This window comes from Bos indicus x Bos taurus, chromosome 15 (assembly GCF_003369695.1).
Source record: "Bos indicus x Bos taurus breed Angus x Brahman F1 hybrid chromosome 15, Bos_hybrid_MaternalHap_v2.0, whole genome shotgun sequence".
NCBI lineage: Eukaryota > Metazoa > Chordata > Mammalia > Artiodactyla > Bovidae > Bos > Bos indicus x Bos taurus.
Genome location: NC_040090.1, coordinates 78,992,978 through 79,010,586, shown reverse-complemented (window position 1 = coordinate 79,010,586; position 17,609 = coordinate 78,992,978). Strand labels below are relative to the sequence as shown.

Sequence of the window (17,609 nt, the reverse complement as noted above, 5' to 3'; positions counted from 1 at the left end):
CAAACACAATTATCTCCCTCTTTGTTGTCTCAACCTATTCCCGTCTGTATTCTCTACCCAAGTGAACAAAATCAACTTCTAATAAATTTTTCCAAGCAGAACCCTGAGAAATATTCTTGCATCCTTCTTCTTCCTTGCATACAGCAGCCATTATATAACCAAATCCTCTTTAGATTACCTCCTGCTGCTGCTGCTAAGTCGCTTCAGTCGTGTCCGACTCTGGGAGACCCCATAGACGGGAGCCCACCAGGCTCCCCCGTCCCTGGGATTCTCCAGGCAAGAATACTGGAGTGGGTTGCCATTTCCTTCTCCAATGCATGAAAGTGAAAAGTGAAAGGGAAGTCACTCAGTCGTGTCTGACTCTTAGAGACCCCATGGACTGCAGCCCACCAGGCTCCTCCATCCATGGGATTTTCCAGGCAAGAGTACTGGAGTAGGGTGCCATTGCCTTCTCTGAGATTACCTCCTAATACCGCCCAAGTCCATTCCTTCCTCTTAGATTAGAAGGCATAGCCTTCTATACTGGTCTATAGAACCCCTGTTTCTCTGTACACCATTCTATTTCTAATATCTGAAAAAACAGGTGGATGCAGAGACTTCTCTTTCTAAAACAAGACTCTCGTTACATCTCTAACAAAAACTTGTCAATTATCCCAAATCACTAAGAAGTCAGAATCCAAATTCCTTCTGTAACAGGACATGGAAGGCTCTTCATTACTGACCCTGATTACCTTACGACATTAGAAAACGGCAATTATTTCATCAATAACAACCAGGTAAAATCAATTTCATCAAAATACTACCTGATTTCTTTTTCTTTTCTTCTTTTCTTTTTTTGTCACTATATCTTTCATCACCACCCATTTCACTGAGTAACATTTCAGGTATCTAAAACAGGAAGAGCATTTCTTTAAACTTCAATTCAGTATGAAAAAAGTTTTAGTAAATTCAGTATCAGAGGTATAAAAACACTTAACACAACACATAAAAAGTATCAGTTGGACTTTTCTTCTAGGATTCCTTCCAGACTAAGAAAAAAAAAAATAGTACATCAGTCTTCAGAAAACATTTCCTAGTTGATACTTTTGACACATGTATCAACCATTGACTGGAAATTAATAGCACACAGGAAAAGCTTCAGCATCTCACTTGAAAAATGATTAGACTTTATGAAATGAAGAAAATAACCATTTTGATTGAATTAGAGAATAATCACAGATACCATTTAAAATCACAAAGTAATAAAATTAAATGTTTTATTTGGTATCAAACTACTAAAATGCCTTCATGACATAAAGGAACAGGAAGGATTCTTAGATTTCTTAAATGAGAAATAAGGAAATAAATGAATAAATAAAAATAATTTCATAATTAATTAATCATAATTAATCAAAATAAATGAAAATAATTCATAATTGATATCAACATAATTGATAATGCTAAAAACTATTGTGTAGTCATGGCAAGATTTTTGCCACTATCACAAATAAGAAAATTAAGTAATGAACAGATATTAAACTATATTAAAAAAATTTTAAACCCTATTTCTGGGGAACAAAAACTAAGTAGAACTCCAAAATTTTAAAATTAAACCAAAAACCTCCAACTTATTTCACCTGATACAGTTCACATGCCTAATAAGAACAAGTGCAAGTAATCCAGGTAATTAGGTCAAAAAGCATCTTTTTCTTCTCAGACTGAACAAAACATTAAGACAGAAGATCCCTTAACTAGTGGAGAGTTTGAAAGTGCCATGATTCTTGAGCCAAAGAATATTTTTTTTTCTCAAATACTTTCACTGATTTCTGAAAATATACTGAAGCAACTGAGAGAATATTTTAAACACACACTTTTAAATCAACGAACATTTCTTTGGAAACTCACTTTCTTTAAAATACTCTATCCCTTAGGTCAGTTAGCTTGATTGTGCTAATCATTTCACAACATAAAATAAACAAAAACATGATGTACACCTTAAACACATATAATTTTTATGTGTCAATTATACCTCAATAAAGCTGGGAAGGGTGGGAAAGAATCTATCCCTAAATAATATACCACGTTAGGAAAGTTTTCTTGCCTGGTTTCAACCACATTCCACTTTGCTTCCACTCTACCTCCCAGGAGATAAAAACAGCACTTTGGAGTTGAATGAGTATATTAACACTATTCATTCTTACTAATACCTTGACCTCTCAATTCCTTGAATTCTCCTCCTTCTGTTATCTATCACCTTTTCCCCAGCCATTCTCCCCTACCATGTCAAATGGTCACATCCTAATACCTTGTCATTAACAATAACTGCAATCATTTTATAATCTCCCTTGCAAACATCCCCCTCTTTTACCATTACATTCCTGTCTAACCAGCTCATTCCTTTTGCAATGCAAATAAGCCTCAAATTTCACCAAGACCTGCAGTCTATTCATTCAACAACCTTGATACTGTCATCCACCGTCTTCCTACCATAACTCCTCAGCTTCCTTGGCCTTCCCCTACTTTGTCGTACTCAGTCAGTCAGTCATTTCAGTTGCTCAGTCGTGTCCAACTCTTTGCAACCCCATGGACTGCAGCACGCCAGGCTTCCCTGCCCATCACCAACTCTTGGAGCTTGCTCAAACTCATGTCCATTGAATTGGTGATGCCATCCAACCATCTCATCCTCTGTCACCCCCTTCTCCTCCTGCCTTTCCCAGCATCAGGGTCTTTTCCAATGAGTCAGTTCTTCACATCAGGTGACCAAAGTATTGGAGCTTGAGCTTCAACATCAGTCCTTCCAATGAATATTCAGGACTGATTTCTTTAGGATGGACTGGTTGCATCTCCTTGTAGTTCAAGAGTAGTTAGTTGAACTACTACTGTAGTTAAAGAGACTCTCAAGAGTCTTCCCCAACATCACATTTAAAGTGTCAATTCTTCTACGCTCAGCTTTCTTTTTATAGTCCAACTCTCACATCCATACATGACTACTGGAAAAACCATAGCTTTGACTAGACGGACCTTTGTTGGCAAAGTAATGTCTCTGCTTTTTAATATGCCGTCTAGGTTTGTCATAGCTTTTTCTTCCAAGGAGCAAATTTCTTTTAATTTCATGGCTAGAGTCACCACCTGCAGTGATTTTGGAGCCCCCAAAAATAAAGTCTCTCACGGTTTCCATTGTTTCCCCAACTATTTGCCATGAAGTAATGGGACCGGACACCATGATCTTAGCTTTTTGAATGCTGAGTTTTAAGCCAGCTTTTTCACTCTCCTCTTTCACTTTCATCAAGAGGCTCTTTAGTTCCTCTTCACTTTCTGCCATAAGGGTGGTGCCATCTGCATATCTGAGGTCATTAATATTTCTCCCAGCAATCTTGATTCCAGCTTGTGCTTCATCCAGCCTGGCATTTTGCATGATGTAATCTGCATATAAGTTAAATAAGCAGGGTGACAATATACAGCCTTGATGTACTCCTTTCCCTATTTGGAACCAGTCTGTTGTTCCATGTCCAGTTCTAACTGTTGCTTCCTGACCTGCGTTCAGATTTCTCAGGAGGCAGGTCAGGTGGTCTGGTAATCCCATCTCTTGAAGAATTTTCCACAGCTTATTGTGATTTACAGTCAAAGGCTTTGGCGTAATCAGTAAAAAGAAGTAGATGTTTTTCTGGAACTCTCTTGCTTTTTTGATGATCCAGCAGACATTGGCAATTTGATCTCTGGTTCCTCTGCCTTTTCTAAATCCAGCTTGTACATCTGGAAGTTCACAGTTCATGTACTGCTGAAGCCTCACCTGGAGAATTTTGAGCATTACTTTGCTAGCATGTGAGATGAGTGCAATTGTGTGGTAGTTTGAACATTCTTTGGCACACACTCAAGTAGCAAAGCAAAGCCCCAATCCTGCTTAAATGCAGGTCACCACTATTGCAGGTCTGTAACCCTGAGTGCACACGTGACTGGAGAAAAAGCACACAACTACACTGAATGGCCTCAGCTGAACTTTACAATCCTTAGCCTCATGTGAACCCATAATGCTATCTAGCTATATCATATTCCATTCTCCTAAGCCTTTCACTCCTTCCCTCTTCCAAAACACTATTTTGCACATCCTCTTACATCTCTTCAAGATTCCAAAATCTCTTCCCTCAACTTTTCTCTCAAGTGATTAATCTTAGTTCCGATTTCACTCGGAAAACAGAAACAACCAGAAATGTCTAAAACTTCCCAATGCTACTCCTGCCCACATGCTTTACGCAGACCCCTGTACTCTGCTTCCTTTCCTGTTGCTACAGATGACGCTTCCGTTCTCCAAGAAAAGTGAAGTGACAGTCACTCTGTTGTGTCCGACTCTTTGTGACCCCATGGACTATACAGTCCGTGGAATTCTCCAGGCCAGAATACTGGAGTAGGTAGCCTTTTCCTTCTCCAGGAGATCTTCCCAACCCAGGGATCAGAACCCAGGTCTCCTGCATTGCAGGCAAATTCTTTACCAGCTGAGCCACAGGGAAGCCCAAAGGCTTGTCCTCAATCCTTTCATTTGTGTAATAGGCCCACATGGTGTCTAGACCCAAGGACATTGCTCCAGCAATTCCTGCTCTTTCATATAAAATATATGTTTTGTTTCCTTTCTTGCATTCCCAACGGCATATGAGTATGCTCCAGTTTATCCCATCTTAAAAAAATTTTTTTAAAGAAAAAAACTATTTTATTCCCACTTCCTACAGTTACTGATCCATTTTTATCTTCCACTTTATAACAAAATTCTTCAAAAGAGGTGACTATATTCACTCTCCACTCTTCTCATTCTTTCTAAAACACATTTCATTACAGTATTTTTTTTCCACTACTAACTGAAACTGCTTCATTAAAGTCACTAAGGGACACAAGTTGCTAAACCTAATGATCACTTTCCAGCCCTCATGGACTTCCATGTGTTCACCCTTCCTTGCTCCTTCAGAATGCTGTTTTCACTTGGCTTCCAGGCTTCACTTGTACTCACAACTCCTGTTTTCCTATTTCCCTAGCGGTTCCTTCTCAGTATCCTTTGCTGGTTCTTGTTCATCTCAGCCTCTTAATGCTGAAAGTGCCCCAGAGGTCAGCCTTTGGATATCTCCGCTTTCTGCCAACATTCAATCCTTTAGTAGGATTTGTTCTCAAAGCTTTAAATGCCACTTAAACTCTGATAATTCCGACAATTTTGCCTGTATGCCTGACCTTTTCCCCTGAACTTCTCAATCTTCCAACTCGGATGTCCGACACACCTCATATTTAATAGATCTAAAACTGAAAGCTTCATCTTCTCTTCTCAAAATGTTCCTCTCATAGTCTCCCTTCAACTGACAGGTATTCCAGTCTTTCCAGGAGCTCAAGCCAACAGACTGGCAGGTATCCTCAACTCCTCGCTTCCCCTAATAACTTATTACAATCTGTCAGCAAACCCTATCATTTCTACTGTAAAACATACCGAGTATCTACCAGTTCTCACCACCTCTACCACTATATCCTGAGACAAGTCATCCTTGTCTCTCTCCAAGATTACTTCAATAGCTTTATAACTGCTTCCTCCTGGTCTTCTACAGTCTATTTTCAAACAGAAGGCAGTGTAATCCCATAAAACATCAGAACAGTTTTGCTCCCAAGCCTCCAAGGAGTCCCTTACTGGTTTCCAGAAAAGTTGAAATCCTTATAATAGCATCCAAAGCCCCACCCTAACTGTTCTCTTAATCCCCCAACCTCATCTGCAACTACTCTCTGCCTTGATCACTCTGTTACAAATGAACTGGCCCTCAAATCACCAGGCCTACTCTCATCTCAGATTCTTCCTGTAGAAAGCTTTCCCTCCAAATATCCCCCAAAATAATGTAAACTCCATGAGGCAGGGACTTGTGTCTCTCTTTTCTCTGCTATATCCCCAGTATATAAAAGAGTGACACATATTAAGTATCCAATAATTACTGCTTCTTAATGAATACCTCTTGTTCATGTAGCCTCTTCAGACTGGAATAACTTTCCTCTATCTACTTACTAAAATCTATTTAAAGGATCATCTCAACTGTAAAATGTTGTCTATTATCTCAAATTGCGCTTCCTTCTCTGAATCATGATAGGCAATAGTTTGCACATCTACTATACAAAAATAAATCAATGATTGGAAATATGAGCATCATTCAAGGAGACAATATTGAAAATTATTATTTATTCAAATGAAGCAATGTAAAAGGCTTCCAGTTGAGATAGTTTTTGAGTTCACACTTTAAACTCATACCCCTCCAAACATATATCATAACAATGACAGATTTTTTTAAAAGGCACCTAAATTTTAATTGAAACAACTGCTAAAATTATTGCTGTGATATTTAATCATAAGCTAGTCTATAATGGACTAAGTAATTAAATTTATAAAAATTTTTAAATATAATAAACATCTCTGTGGTCCTTAATTAAGAACATAATCTTACACATAAAATTTTGTAGTCAACTAATCTGTCAAGTACAAGAGTATGAAGAAAAGACAGTTATTTTCAAATATATGAGAGATGCTCAGCGCCACAATTAAGGATTACAATAAACACCAAGGGTAAATTGTAACAATTAGTAACTTTAAAAAGAAACTGAAAGTGAAAGTGAAGTCGCTCCATCGTGTCTGATTCTTTGCGACCCCATGGACTGCAGCCTAACAGGCTCCTCCATCCATGGGATTTTCCAGCCAAGAATACTGGAGTGGGTTGCCATTTCCTTCTCCAGAGATCTTCCCAACCCAGGGATTGAACCCGGGTCTCCCACATTGTAGGCAGATGCTTTACCATCTGAGCCACCAGGGAAGTCCTTGGTGTCTTAAAAAGAAAATGTGCTTATTTTTTATTTCCGTATTTAAACATTAAACTTACTTTCTTCATACTGCTATCTGACCAAGCCTCCATCCACAACACCTGGCACTTCTTATGCAAAGCAGGATTGCTCTCACAGTTTATTATGAAGTTTAAATTTGCAGAATCCATTATCAAAACAATATGCAAGTTTTGTTGCACTCCTAAAAAAATAGGATAAATAGAGTCATGGAATATTACAATAACAATATTTGAAGAAATCCATACATGGTCTGGTTTTATGAAATTAAAATTTTCTGAAACTGGATGGCAGAAGCTCTTTAACAAAAGAGCAAGCTATGAAACAGAGTTATACTCTAAGTGAAAAATCTGCCTGCAATGCAGGAGACGAGATTCATGATCGATCCCCCGCTTGGGAAGATACCCTGGAGAAGGAAACAGCAACCCATTCCACTATTCTCACCTGAAAAACCCCATGGACAGAGAAGCGCGGCAGGCTATAGTCCAAAGGGTCACAAAGAGTTGCACACGACTGAACGGATAAGCACGCCTGCAATGCGCATATATGTGCTATGTTTGTGCAAGGTGGGATAAAATATCCCCAAAAGATATGATATTGCTGTTACTTTTCAAATGTCATACTGGATTCTACTAAATAATTTTTTCCTTTTTAGGATTTTTGTTTCAATATTCAGAAGCAAAACTGATCTCTGGTTTTCCTTTAGGAGAAATATTTTTCCAATTTCAATGTTAACATCATTTTCCCTTCATAAGAAGGAATTTAGAAACTCTCCTTTATTTTCTATGTTCTGAAGTAGTTTTTAAAATAGCATTGAGATGGTCTGTTTCTTAAAGGTGTGGTAGAAATTCCCTCTAAACTTAAAGGAGAGAGAAGGGAAGGTAGCTCTTTAACAACTTTCTTTGTTTCATCAATGATGAATGTTCTTGTAGAAAAATAAAGATGATCACTGTAATAGCAGTGCCTGGGTGGTGTCACTATTACCTTATTTTTTACTTCCCAATTTTAGCAGTACACAAAACTGCTTCTATAATAATATGTTTCTTTAGTTTCAAAGAAACTACAGCATGTGAAGTGAAGTGAAAGGCACTCAGTCATGTACGGCTCTTTGCAACCTCATGGACTATACAGTCCATGGAATTCTCCACGCCCGAACACCGGAGTGGGTAGCCTTTCCCTTCTCCAGGAGACCTTCCCAACCCAGGGATGGAACCCAGATCTCCCGCATTCCAGGCGGATTCTTTACCAGCTGAGCCACAAGGGAAGCCAATAGCACTGAACTGACATTGATTTCTCTGCTGGACAAATGTACTGCAGCTATCACAGTACGATGCCAACATGAGGGGAAGCTGGGTGAAGGCTACACAGGGACTCCCCCGACCATCTTTGCAACTTTTCTATAAATCTAAAAGTATTTTTTAAAAAAATCATGAAGAGGTGACATGGAGCAGAAAGCTGAGAGCAGTGAGGGGCCCAGGCTGATGGAGTGAATGTATGTTCCGTACTATGTGAGTCTAGGGCAGGGAGGGGGAAGGCCACCCCTCCCCCACACCAGGACTTAATAATTGGGGCTTAGCTGATCTCTCCCCTTCTGATGTGGCTTCCTGGGAAAGAGGAAGGACTCCTGTGGTTGGTTTCCCTGGCAACCAGCCCCCACCCCTAGGTGCTGGCCAAAAGTCATCTCATTAACAAAAGTCACCTCATTAACAGAATGTGGCACAATCTAAATAATTCACTAACTCTCTAAGATAGGTACTAAGTTTATCACATGGAAACAAAAGCAGCAAAGTAAATATCCCAAAAGACATTACCATACTTTCATCCTAACCTTTTGCTAAAATTTTACTTAACATGTTTTTATTATAGGTTAGCTTTTAGTCTACTTACCAGCTATTTTCTAAAAGTTCTATAAAAAAGAAAAAATAGGGATGGTATGGGGAGGGAGGAGGGAGGAGGGTTCAGGATGGGGAACACATGTATACCTGTGGTGGATTCATTTTGATATTTGTCAAAACTAATACAATTATGTAAAGTTTAAAAATAAAATAAAATTTAAAAAAAAAAAAAGAAAAAGAAAAAATATAAATTACCAAATGGACCCAAAATTTAAGATACCTTTGCAATCTAATGAGAAAATAAGGTAGATTAAACGTATTTATTTCACATGAAGCACAGTTACATTACTGAGCTCTATCGTACTTACTATACGTGAAGTAGTTGAAGACTGGTCCAAAAAATCCATCCTGCGAAGCCTGATCTTTAAGAGGTAAGAGTAAGGGCTCTAATTCTTCGAGAGTGTAAAGTCCAGGAACTTCACCTGCAGAACATTATATTTCTTCTGAGATTTAGCTACATTACACTAAATTCAACACACATTTTACATACACGATGCTTCTTCTATTTTTATATTAAATAATCTGATGTTATTCAATCTTTGTTTCCAAAACAAGCAAGCCCTATCACCTCTATATTATTCACAAATATATACCTGTAACCTTCATTCAAAAAAATTCAAACTCCTCCCACTAACCGTTCACCTATCTGCCTTTCCAAGTCCTTCTCTACTCTCTTCCAAGACTTTGTATTCTAACCTCAGTGAACTTTTTTGTGTTCTAAAACTTTAATGAAATATTTCCTCTTCCTGGAATACATCATACCACAGTCTTGCTCTGCCCCAAATCTTCCACTAAAAATATTGTTTATCCCTCAAGATACTACTTTGCCAACTGCCACGCCCATGAGCCTTTCCTGAATACCAACATATTAGGGAAAGTACTCTTTTCTCTTGAATATAATATCCAAACATCACTGTTTGGCATTTATCACATCATTTAATAATAAATGAACTACTTCTCCCTGCCCACTTAGATTCTAAATTCCCAGAAGGCAAATATTTAATTATGATCAATATTAAACTTAGGACATTTCTGGCAAAGAATCTAAACCATAAATATTTGTTAAATAAATGAATGAATGAGCTTGTTACTAGAAATCAGGAGAACTAGTCATGGCCTGCTACTACGCAACAGAATGATGAAAATCAAATAAAGGTGGTAAGACTATAAGAATTTGATAGAGGGCTTGTTCACACCATAAATCCAGTTATTTAATAAATATGTATTAAATCAACATATTTGTAGTTCACAAGAAACTGTAAGATTGAGTGAAAAATTTTTTTCTGCATTCATGAAAAGTCCAACACAGTCTAAATTACTACTTTTCTTTATGCTCATCTCAGAGGTACCAGATCACAACCCAGCCATCAGCCATGTACATATTCAAACACAAGCACATACATGTAAATATGCTCTATGTCTTTCTCTAAATTTGAGCTGTACCAAGATACCCTTGTATCCTTAAATTTAATAAAGAAAGTTAGTTCTATTTACATACTCTATAGGGAATAAGAATTTTAAATATATAAAAGAGACCAAAGGGCCTATTAAGTACTTTCTCTGAAAGTATTTTTCACATAAATAATTTTGCCAAAAAAAGTTAGAAAAATTAACAACCAAAAAAATTTAAGTTTATAATTTTTGCTGTTATATGTTGATAATAAAGACCAATTTATCATACAATAATTACTGGGTTAATGCTTATCTGAATGTTTGCTTTCACAAATTAAAACAAAAACCCTGAATATCTGGCCTGCTACTTTACATCAGCCAAAAGAAACAAAGTCGCCATCTAGTGACAATTTTGGAGAAGGCAATGGCAACCCACTCCAGTACTCTTGCCTGGAAAACCCCATGGACAGTCCATGAGGTCGCTAGGAGTCAGACACGACTGAGCGACTTCACTTTCACTTTTCACTTTCATGCACTGGAAAAGGAAATGGCAACCGACTCCAGGGTTCTGGCCTGGAGAATCCCAGGGACAAGGGAGCCTGGTGGGCTGCCGTCTATGGGGCTGCACAGGGTCGGACACGACTGAAGCGACTTAGCAGCAGCAGCAGCAGCAGTGACAATTTAAGCAATATGCAGGAATAAGAACTTTAAAAATCAAAATGAAGTGAAAGTGAAAGTCGCTCAGTCTTTGCGACCCCACGTACTGTCCATGGCATTCCCCAGGCCAGAATACTGGAGTGAGTAGCCTTTCCCTTCTCCAGGGGATCTTCCTGACCCAGGAATCAAACCAGGGTGCCCCACATTGCAGGCAGATTCTTTACCAACTGAGTTATCAGGGAATCCCTAAAAAAAAATAGGTTATTTACAAAAAAGGCCTAGTACTTTCACTATACCATTACCTCCACTTTGACAAAAGTTGATGTACTACTTGTCTAACTAGAGTCTCATTTGGGCACTACAGTGTAGACTCCTTACTTTATAAATAAAATGTTTTCTTCAACCAAAGCTATTAAATTCTGAAAACAAAAAGATTACTTCATGCAGAGTCTACCTAGCAGGATTCAAAACATGTATTATATAAAAGCACAGTGGAACAAGAGCATCATGTAAATTTGTCCTCAGTCCCTGGAGTGGAGCAACTCAGAGAGCTGAAACTAGATTTAACAAGGTTTATTTTATACTTTAGTACCAAAACACTCTTGGTCCAAGTTCAAAACAAAGCTGTGTCATGCTTAGTTGCTCAATCGTGTCTGACTCTGTGACACCATGGACTGCAGCTCACCAGGCTCCTCTGTCCACAGGGGATTCCAGGCAAGAACACTGGAGCCATACCCTCCTCCAGGGGATCTTCCCAATCCAGGGATTGAACCCAGGTCTTCCACACTGCAGGTGGATTCTCTACCAACTGAGCAACCATGAAAGACTCAAAACAAAGCTATCTCACACTGATTCTATTAACAATGATTATACATTACAAACAGATTCTAATAACCTTCATAAATTCTGCAGAAAAGGAAGAAATGTAGGAAACTGCAGGTATTTTCCTCAGGGACTCACCAAAAAGATAAGCTGGCTCCAGAGACAAGAGTATACCACAATTCAAGAAATATGAAATCTAATATATCTGAAATATATCTACTATTATATAGCCATATTTAAGGCCATACTATAATTATTAAATTATTCCACTAATGATGGACAGTGAGGTTCTAGCATATTTCTTATTTCTTACATATTTCTTTACAGTTCTTTTATTTCTACAAACTAAATTTCTACAATTTAATATAATGTTTATATCAAAGGATATAGCACATTTTTTAAATAAGTACTGGTTGATAACTTTCCCAAAAGGTTATATATATTATCTAATAGTCCCACCAAAAGTGTTTAAGAAGGCAAATTATTCAGTATATTTACCAATATCAATATTTAATCATCATTTTTATATAATTCCACAACCTCTTGGTTTCATAAAAACAGGGTTTCTCAGTTCTCCTGCTCGGAGCATGTTTAATGTTTAATCTTCTATCACTTTAGCAGAAGCTATGCCAAATATTTTCTGAAACATAATTTTATATGAGATAACTTCACTTGAATAATATTTATTTATTTTTCTTTAAATAAAACCCATCCACTTGCCTGAAGACAAAAGGCTATTGATCATCTCCAGAAATGTCGGATGTACAAACTGGTAATCCTCAAGAAGTAAAACTACCTGCTGGGCTTCAATACCGGCAAGATGCAGCACCTGCACAATGAGAAAGCACATTCCGGAACCCACTGAATATTTTTTGGCAAATATTGGTAAAAATTTTCATTCTATAGGTAAACTAAGTTATTTTTATTGACTGATACTTTATTGAGTAATCAAAATATAGTTTGGAAAGTAAATTCAGTTCATAAACAAATACTACTGGGAGAACATTTAATTGTTTTATAGGTAGATCTTTAAAAGCTAGAGGATTATTTTTAAATACACCCACGTATGTCTTAAATTCTACTTTTTGTTTATCTTACCAAGTCATATAACATCCCATAATCTGAGGTACTGAGAGCTAAAAACAATTTTGCAAAATCATGAAGAAAACAATCAACAAAAAATAAAAGACTATATTCTATATCAGAGTCTCAAAGGCCATTAAAGCCTTTTAGAGTAATAAATAATTAGGATTTAAAACCAAATAAAGTAAAAGACTGTGAGGCACTTACATATTTGAGATCATTCTTGAAATGCTTCAGGTCATATCCCCTGGAAATCTTTGGTGAAAACAGCACTGCTCCATGCATGTGACTGACTAAAGAAGTGATGGTCCGACGACCCACACCACTGCGTCCTGCCAGCAGAAGTGAACCTCCAGGAAAACTCAGCACTCTGTCAATCCTAGACATATATTCCAGGACTTCTTGGAAAAGCAAAATATCTAAATTCTGGTTATCTCGTCCATAATGAATAAGACCCTTTTAAAAAAAAAACACAAATAATGTTACATAATTAATGAAATTCTCAATTATATAACAAATTGCTAATTATCTAGATTAAGATATTATATTTTTGGTGCAATCAAGAAAAGAAGTTAAGTAAATATGTGTTGTCTCACACTCTCTTATCTATCTAGTAATCCAGGTACATGGCGCTTTCTAAGGAAAAATTTACATGATGTCAAACAAGTGCGTAAGTCCACAACAGTCAGTTACTTTTGAATATCTTTAATATAACTAGTAAAAAGCAGTATAAGATAAGCAGGTTGTAAAATACTTCAAACTATCCAATTTTTACCACTTGTTACCAAGGGAACATTTCATGCAAAGATGGGCACAATAAAGGACAGAAATGGTATGGACCTAACAGAAGCAGAAGATATTAAAAAGAGGTGGCAAAAATACAGAGAAGAAACTATACAAAAAAGATCTTCGTGACCCAGATAAACACGATGGTGTGATCACCCACCTAGAGCCAGACATCCTGGGATGTGAAGTCTACTGGGCCTTAGGAAGCATCACAACAAACAAAGCTAGTGGAGGTGATGGAATTCCAGTTGAGCTATTTCAAATACTAAAAGATGATGCTGTGAAAGTGTTGCACTCAACATGCCAGCAAATTTGGAAAACTCAGCAGTGGCCCCAGGACTGGAAAAAGTCAGTTTTCATTCCAATCCCAAAGAAAGGCAATGCCAAAGAATGCTCAAACTACTGCACAATTGCACTCATCTCACACGCTAGTAAAGTAATGATCAAATTCTCCAAGCCAGGCTTCAACAGTACATGAACTGAGAACTTAAATATGTTCAAGCTGGTTTTAGAAAATGCAGAGGAACCACTGATCAAACTGTTAACATCCACTGGATCACAGAAAAAGCAAGGGAGTTCCAGAAAAACAACTACTTCTGCTTCATTGAATACACTAAAGCCTTTGACTGTGTGGATCACAACAAACTGGAAATTTCTTCGAAATTGGGAATACCAGACCTCCTCATCTGCCTCCTAAGAAACCTGTATGCAGGTCAAGAAGCAACCATTAGAACTGGACATAGAACAACAGACTGGTTCCAAATTGGGAAAAGAGTACATCAAGGCTGTATGTTGTCACCCTGCTTATTAAACTTGTATGCTGAGTACATCATGTGAAACACGGGGCTGGATGAAGCAAAAGCTGGAATCAAGATTGCTGGGAGAAATATCAATTACCTCAGATATGAAGATGACACCACCCTAATGGCAGAAAGCAAAGAGGAAAAGCCTCCTGATGGAGGTGAAAGAGGAGAGTGAAAAAGCTGGCTTAAAACTCAACCATTAAAAAGCTAAGATCATGGTGGCATCTGGTCCCATCACTTCATTGCAAATAAATGGGGAAACAATGGAAACAGTGAGAGACCATTTTCTTGGGTTCCAAAATCACTACAGATGGTGACTGTAGCCATAAAATTAAAAGACACTTGCTCCTTGGAAGAAAAGCTATGACAAACCCAGAGAGCATATTAAAAAGCAAAGACATTACTTTGCCAACAAAGGCCCATACAGCCAAAGCTATGGTTTTTCCATAGTAGTAGTAGTCACGTACAGATGTGAGAGTTGGGCAATAAAGAAAGCTGAGCCTGAGGAATTGATAGTTTTGAACTGTGCTGTTGGAGAAGACTCTTGAGAGTCCCTTGGACTACAAGGAGATCCAACCAGTCCATCCTAAAGGAGATCAGTCCTGGGTGTTCATTGGAAGGACTGATGCTGAAGCTGAAACTCCAATACTTTCATCACCTGATGTGAAGAGCCGACTTATTAAAAAAGACCCTGATTCTGGGAAAGATCGAAGGCAGGAGGAGAAGGGGACAATAGAGGATGAGATGATTGGATGGTATCACTGATTCAATGCACAAGAGTTTGAGTAAGCTCCGGGAGATGGTGAAGCACAGCCTGGCGTGCTGCAGTCCATGGGGGTGCAAAGAGTCGGACACGACTGAACAGCAAAACAACAGCACATGAAGTCAGTGTGCACAGAGTATAAGACAATTTCCAAACTCTCAAAACGCAGTGCCTAAATGAAAATATTTTGTGAACCCTCATTTTTATGTACTGCTCGGATACAAATCAAAAGCCTATAAAGAGGTAGCATGCCCTGCCAGGAGCCATTGATAGAGGGAAGGGAGAGAGAGAGGACAACTTTCACACATTTAACAACATCTGCATATTCCCAAACTTTGCAATACCCATTCCAGTCAGATAAATCATTTTACCAGACCACGAAAAACTTCTCTTGGTATAAAATCCATACTAACTTCCATACAAATATTAATCTTTGAAGCAATCATATGTAATACAGTTGCTTCTTATTACAATTTATAAAAAAAAAAAAACACTCTGTAGGACAGTGCTGTTAAAAGTTTCAGTGAAACAGCAAAATCAATATCATTTAGGAGCCCATCAAAAATTTGGATTCTTTTCTGATTTTTTTAAGTTCAGATTAGCACCTATCGAATCAGACTTCTAACGAGGGACACAGTCATCAATATTTTCCGGTACTCAAAGTGATTCTGCTGCTGCTGCTGCTGCTGCTGCTGCTGCTGCTGCTGCTGCTAAGTCGCTTCAGTCGTGTCTGACTCTGTGCGACCCCAGAGATGGCAGCCCACCAGGCTCCCCTGCTCCTGGGCTTCTCCAGGCAAGAACACTGGAGTGGGTTGCCATTTCCTTCTCCAATGCACGAAAGTGAAAAGTGAAAGTGAAATCACTCAGTCGTGTCCAACTCTTAGCGACCCCATGGACTGCAGCCCCTGTACCAGGCTCCTCTGTCCATGGATTTTCCAGGCAAGAGTACTGGAGTGGGGTGCCACTGCCTTTTCCAAAAGTGATTCTAATGCTCACTAAAGGCTAAGACTACTGCTCTAGGATGAGCAGTTAATAGTACATTAACTGTCAATAGTATATTAACAGCGGTATTTCCCAATTAAGTCTTTTTAATAGTTCCAACCTCAGATACCTTTTCCCAGCATGTATCTTAGCCATTTTCGACTTATCTGTGTAAGTACATGTGCTTCCGGTTAGATCTGACACACTGGGCTGTCTTCTGTAAGACACAAACCAGTTTCTCCTATTCTAAGATCTTTCACTTCATGCCCTCAGAAAGCTTGCAACAAATATTTTGAAAACGGCTTTAATCATAATCAAATCCCAATTCAAATTCATGATTCATATCTTACCTTTTTAATAACATCCTTAAGATCTGAAGAATTTAGTTTTCCAAGTGGTTTTCCATGGGGAGGCAAAGGTTGTCCCGGGACTGACCTTGTTCCTGAAGTATGCTGGGCTCCCCACGTAACATAGAAATTATCTGTAGACATGAAAGATATTTTTTCTTCATATGTGTTATTTCTAATGGGAGTATCAGTAAATATATTTCACACTAAACCATTTTTAACTGTATTAGTCCAAATAAGAACATCCCCAAAAAGGCAAAGATTAATTACTTTGAAATGGCAAATAAATAAAACAATCTCAAAATTATTCTTGAAAAGGAACACAGATTTATAAATAATATCAAGAGCCCTATCTTTTAAAATAAAAGAAAAATTAATCAAATTGTAATTAGAAAATAAAAACACGACAACTTTTCTTAAATTTATCTATAGCAGTGTTCCTATTACCATATAAGGAAAATCTGTTCACCATTCTAGTGAAACTTCCCACTCCCAATTCCTCTGGGAGACTGTTCCATCAGTCTTCTTGTCATACAGCGCATTCAGCAACAGCCCTCCCTTCCCTAGACTCACATTCTTCTTTCTTTCTCCATCACATTTCTCACATTTTCTACTTAGCAAAACCACTATCTAAACTCGTATTTGGGAACAACAATACTGCCGTAAGTGCCAAATCCAAATCTTATAGTCATTATCCTAACATGACTTCTGTGCATCTCCTTAAAGGAGCTGTTTTCCTTGAATCTGTACTGGGCTCAAGTCACTACCACTCTTCTTTTCAGCTGTCCACTTATCACTCATATGTTTTAGTTTCATTGGGACCCGAAGTCAGTCTGTTATGCTTTCCCTTGGAATTATTTAATCTTATTCTGTATATTAAACTATCAACTATCTAAATATATACCAAAATCTGATTCATGATCTATAGGCAGGTCTCCCAGCTCTAGTCTAGTCCCGTATTTCCAATTGCTTAACATACATATAACTCGCGCATTCATTCATTAAACACATATCACAGACCTGTATTTAAACACTGTACTTTGTTAGAAATAAGTAATGAATAAGACAAACCTAATTTCTCCCCTCATAGAGAGGATAAACTTTATGTAGACTCCCAAAACACTTGAAAAACATTCAAACACATGTAAGAAACAACTCATTATCTTCGTATCTCATCATTTCTCAACTATAAGAACATGCTCCTAACTCATATTCCTGCTACAAGCCTCTGCCCCATCAAATGTATCCTCACTGCTAC

The 17,609-nt window shown here is 37.9% G+C and overlaps 1 protein-coding gene across 4 annotated transcripts in view; it reads right to left on the bottom strand.

Moving 5' to 3' along the window:
- DYNC2H1 (dynein cytoplasmic 2 heavy chain 1) overlaps positions 1 to 17,609 on the bottom strand; it is a 393,951-nt gene that overhangs the window by 265,025 nt on the left and 111,317 nt on the right. For all 4 annotated transcript variants that reach the window (XM_027563956.1, XM_027563957.1, XM_027563958.1 and 1 more), the window contains 6 exons: positions 16,355 to 16,485; positions 12,879 to 13,127; positions 12,309 to 12,417; positions 9,026 to 9,139; positions 6,864 to 7,006; positions 804 to 888 (listed from right to left, as the gene is read on the bottom strand). In XM_027563956.1, the coding sequence (XP_027419757.1) occupies positions 804 to 888; positions 6,864 to 7,006; positions 9,026 to 9,139; positions 12,309 to 12,417; positions 12,879 to 13,127; positions 16,355 to 16,485 (831 nt within the window). The remainder of the gene's footprint in view (positions 1 to 803; positions 889 to 6,863; positions 7,007 to 9,025; positions 9,140 to 12,308; positions 12,418 to 12,878; positions 13,128 to 16,354; positions 16,486 to 17,609) is intronic.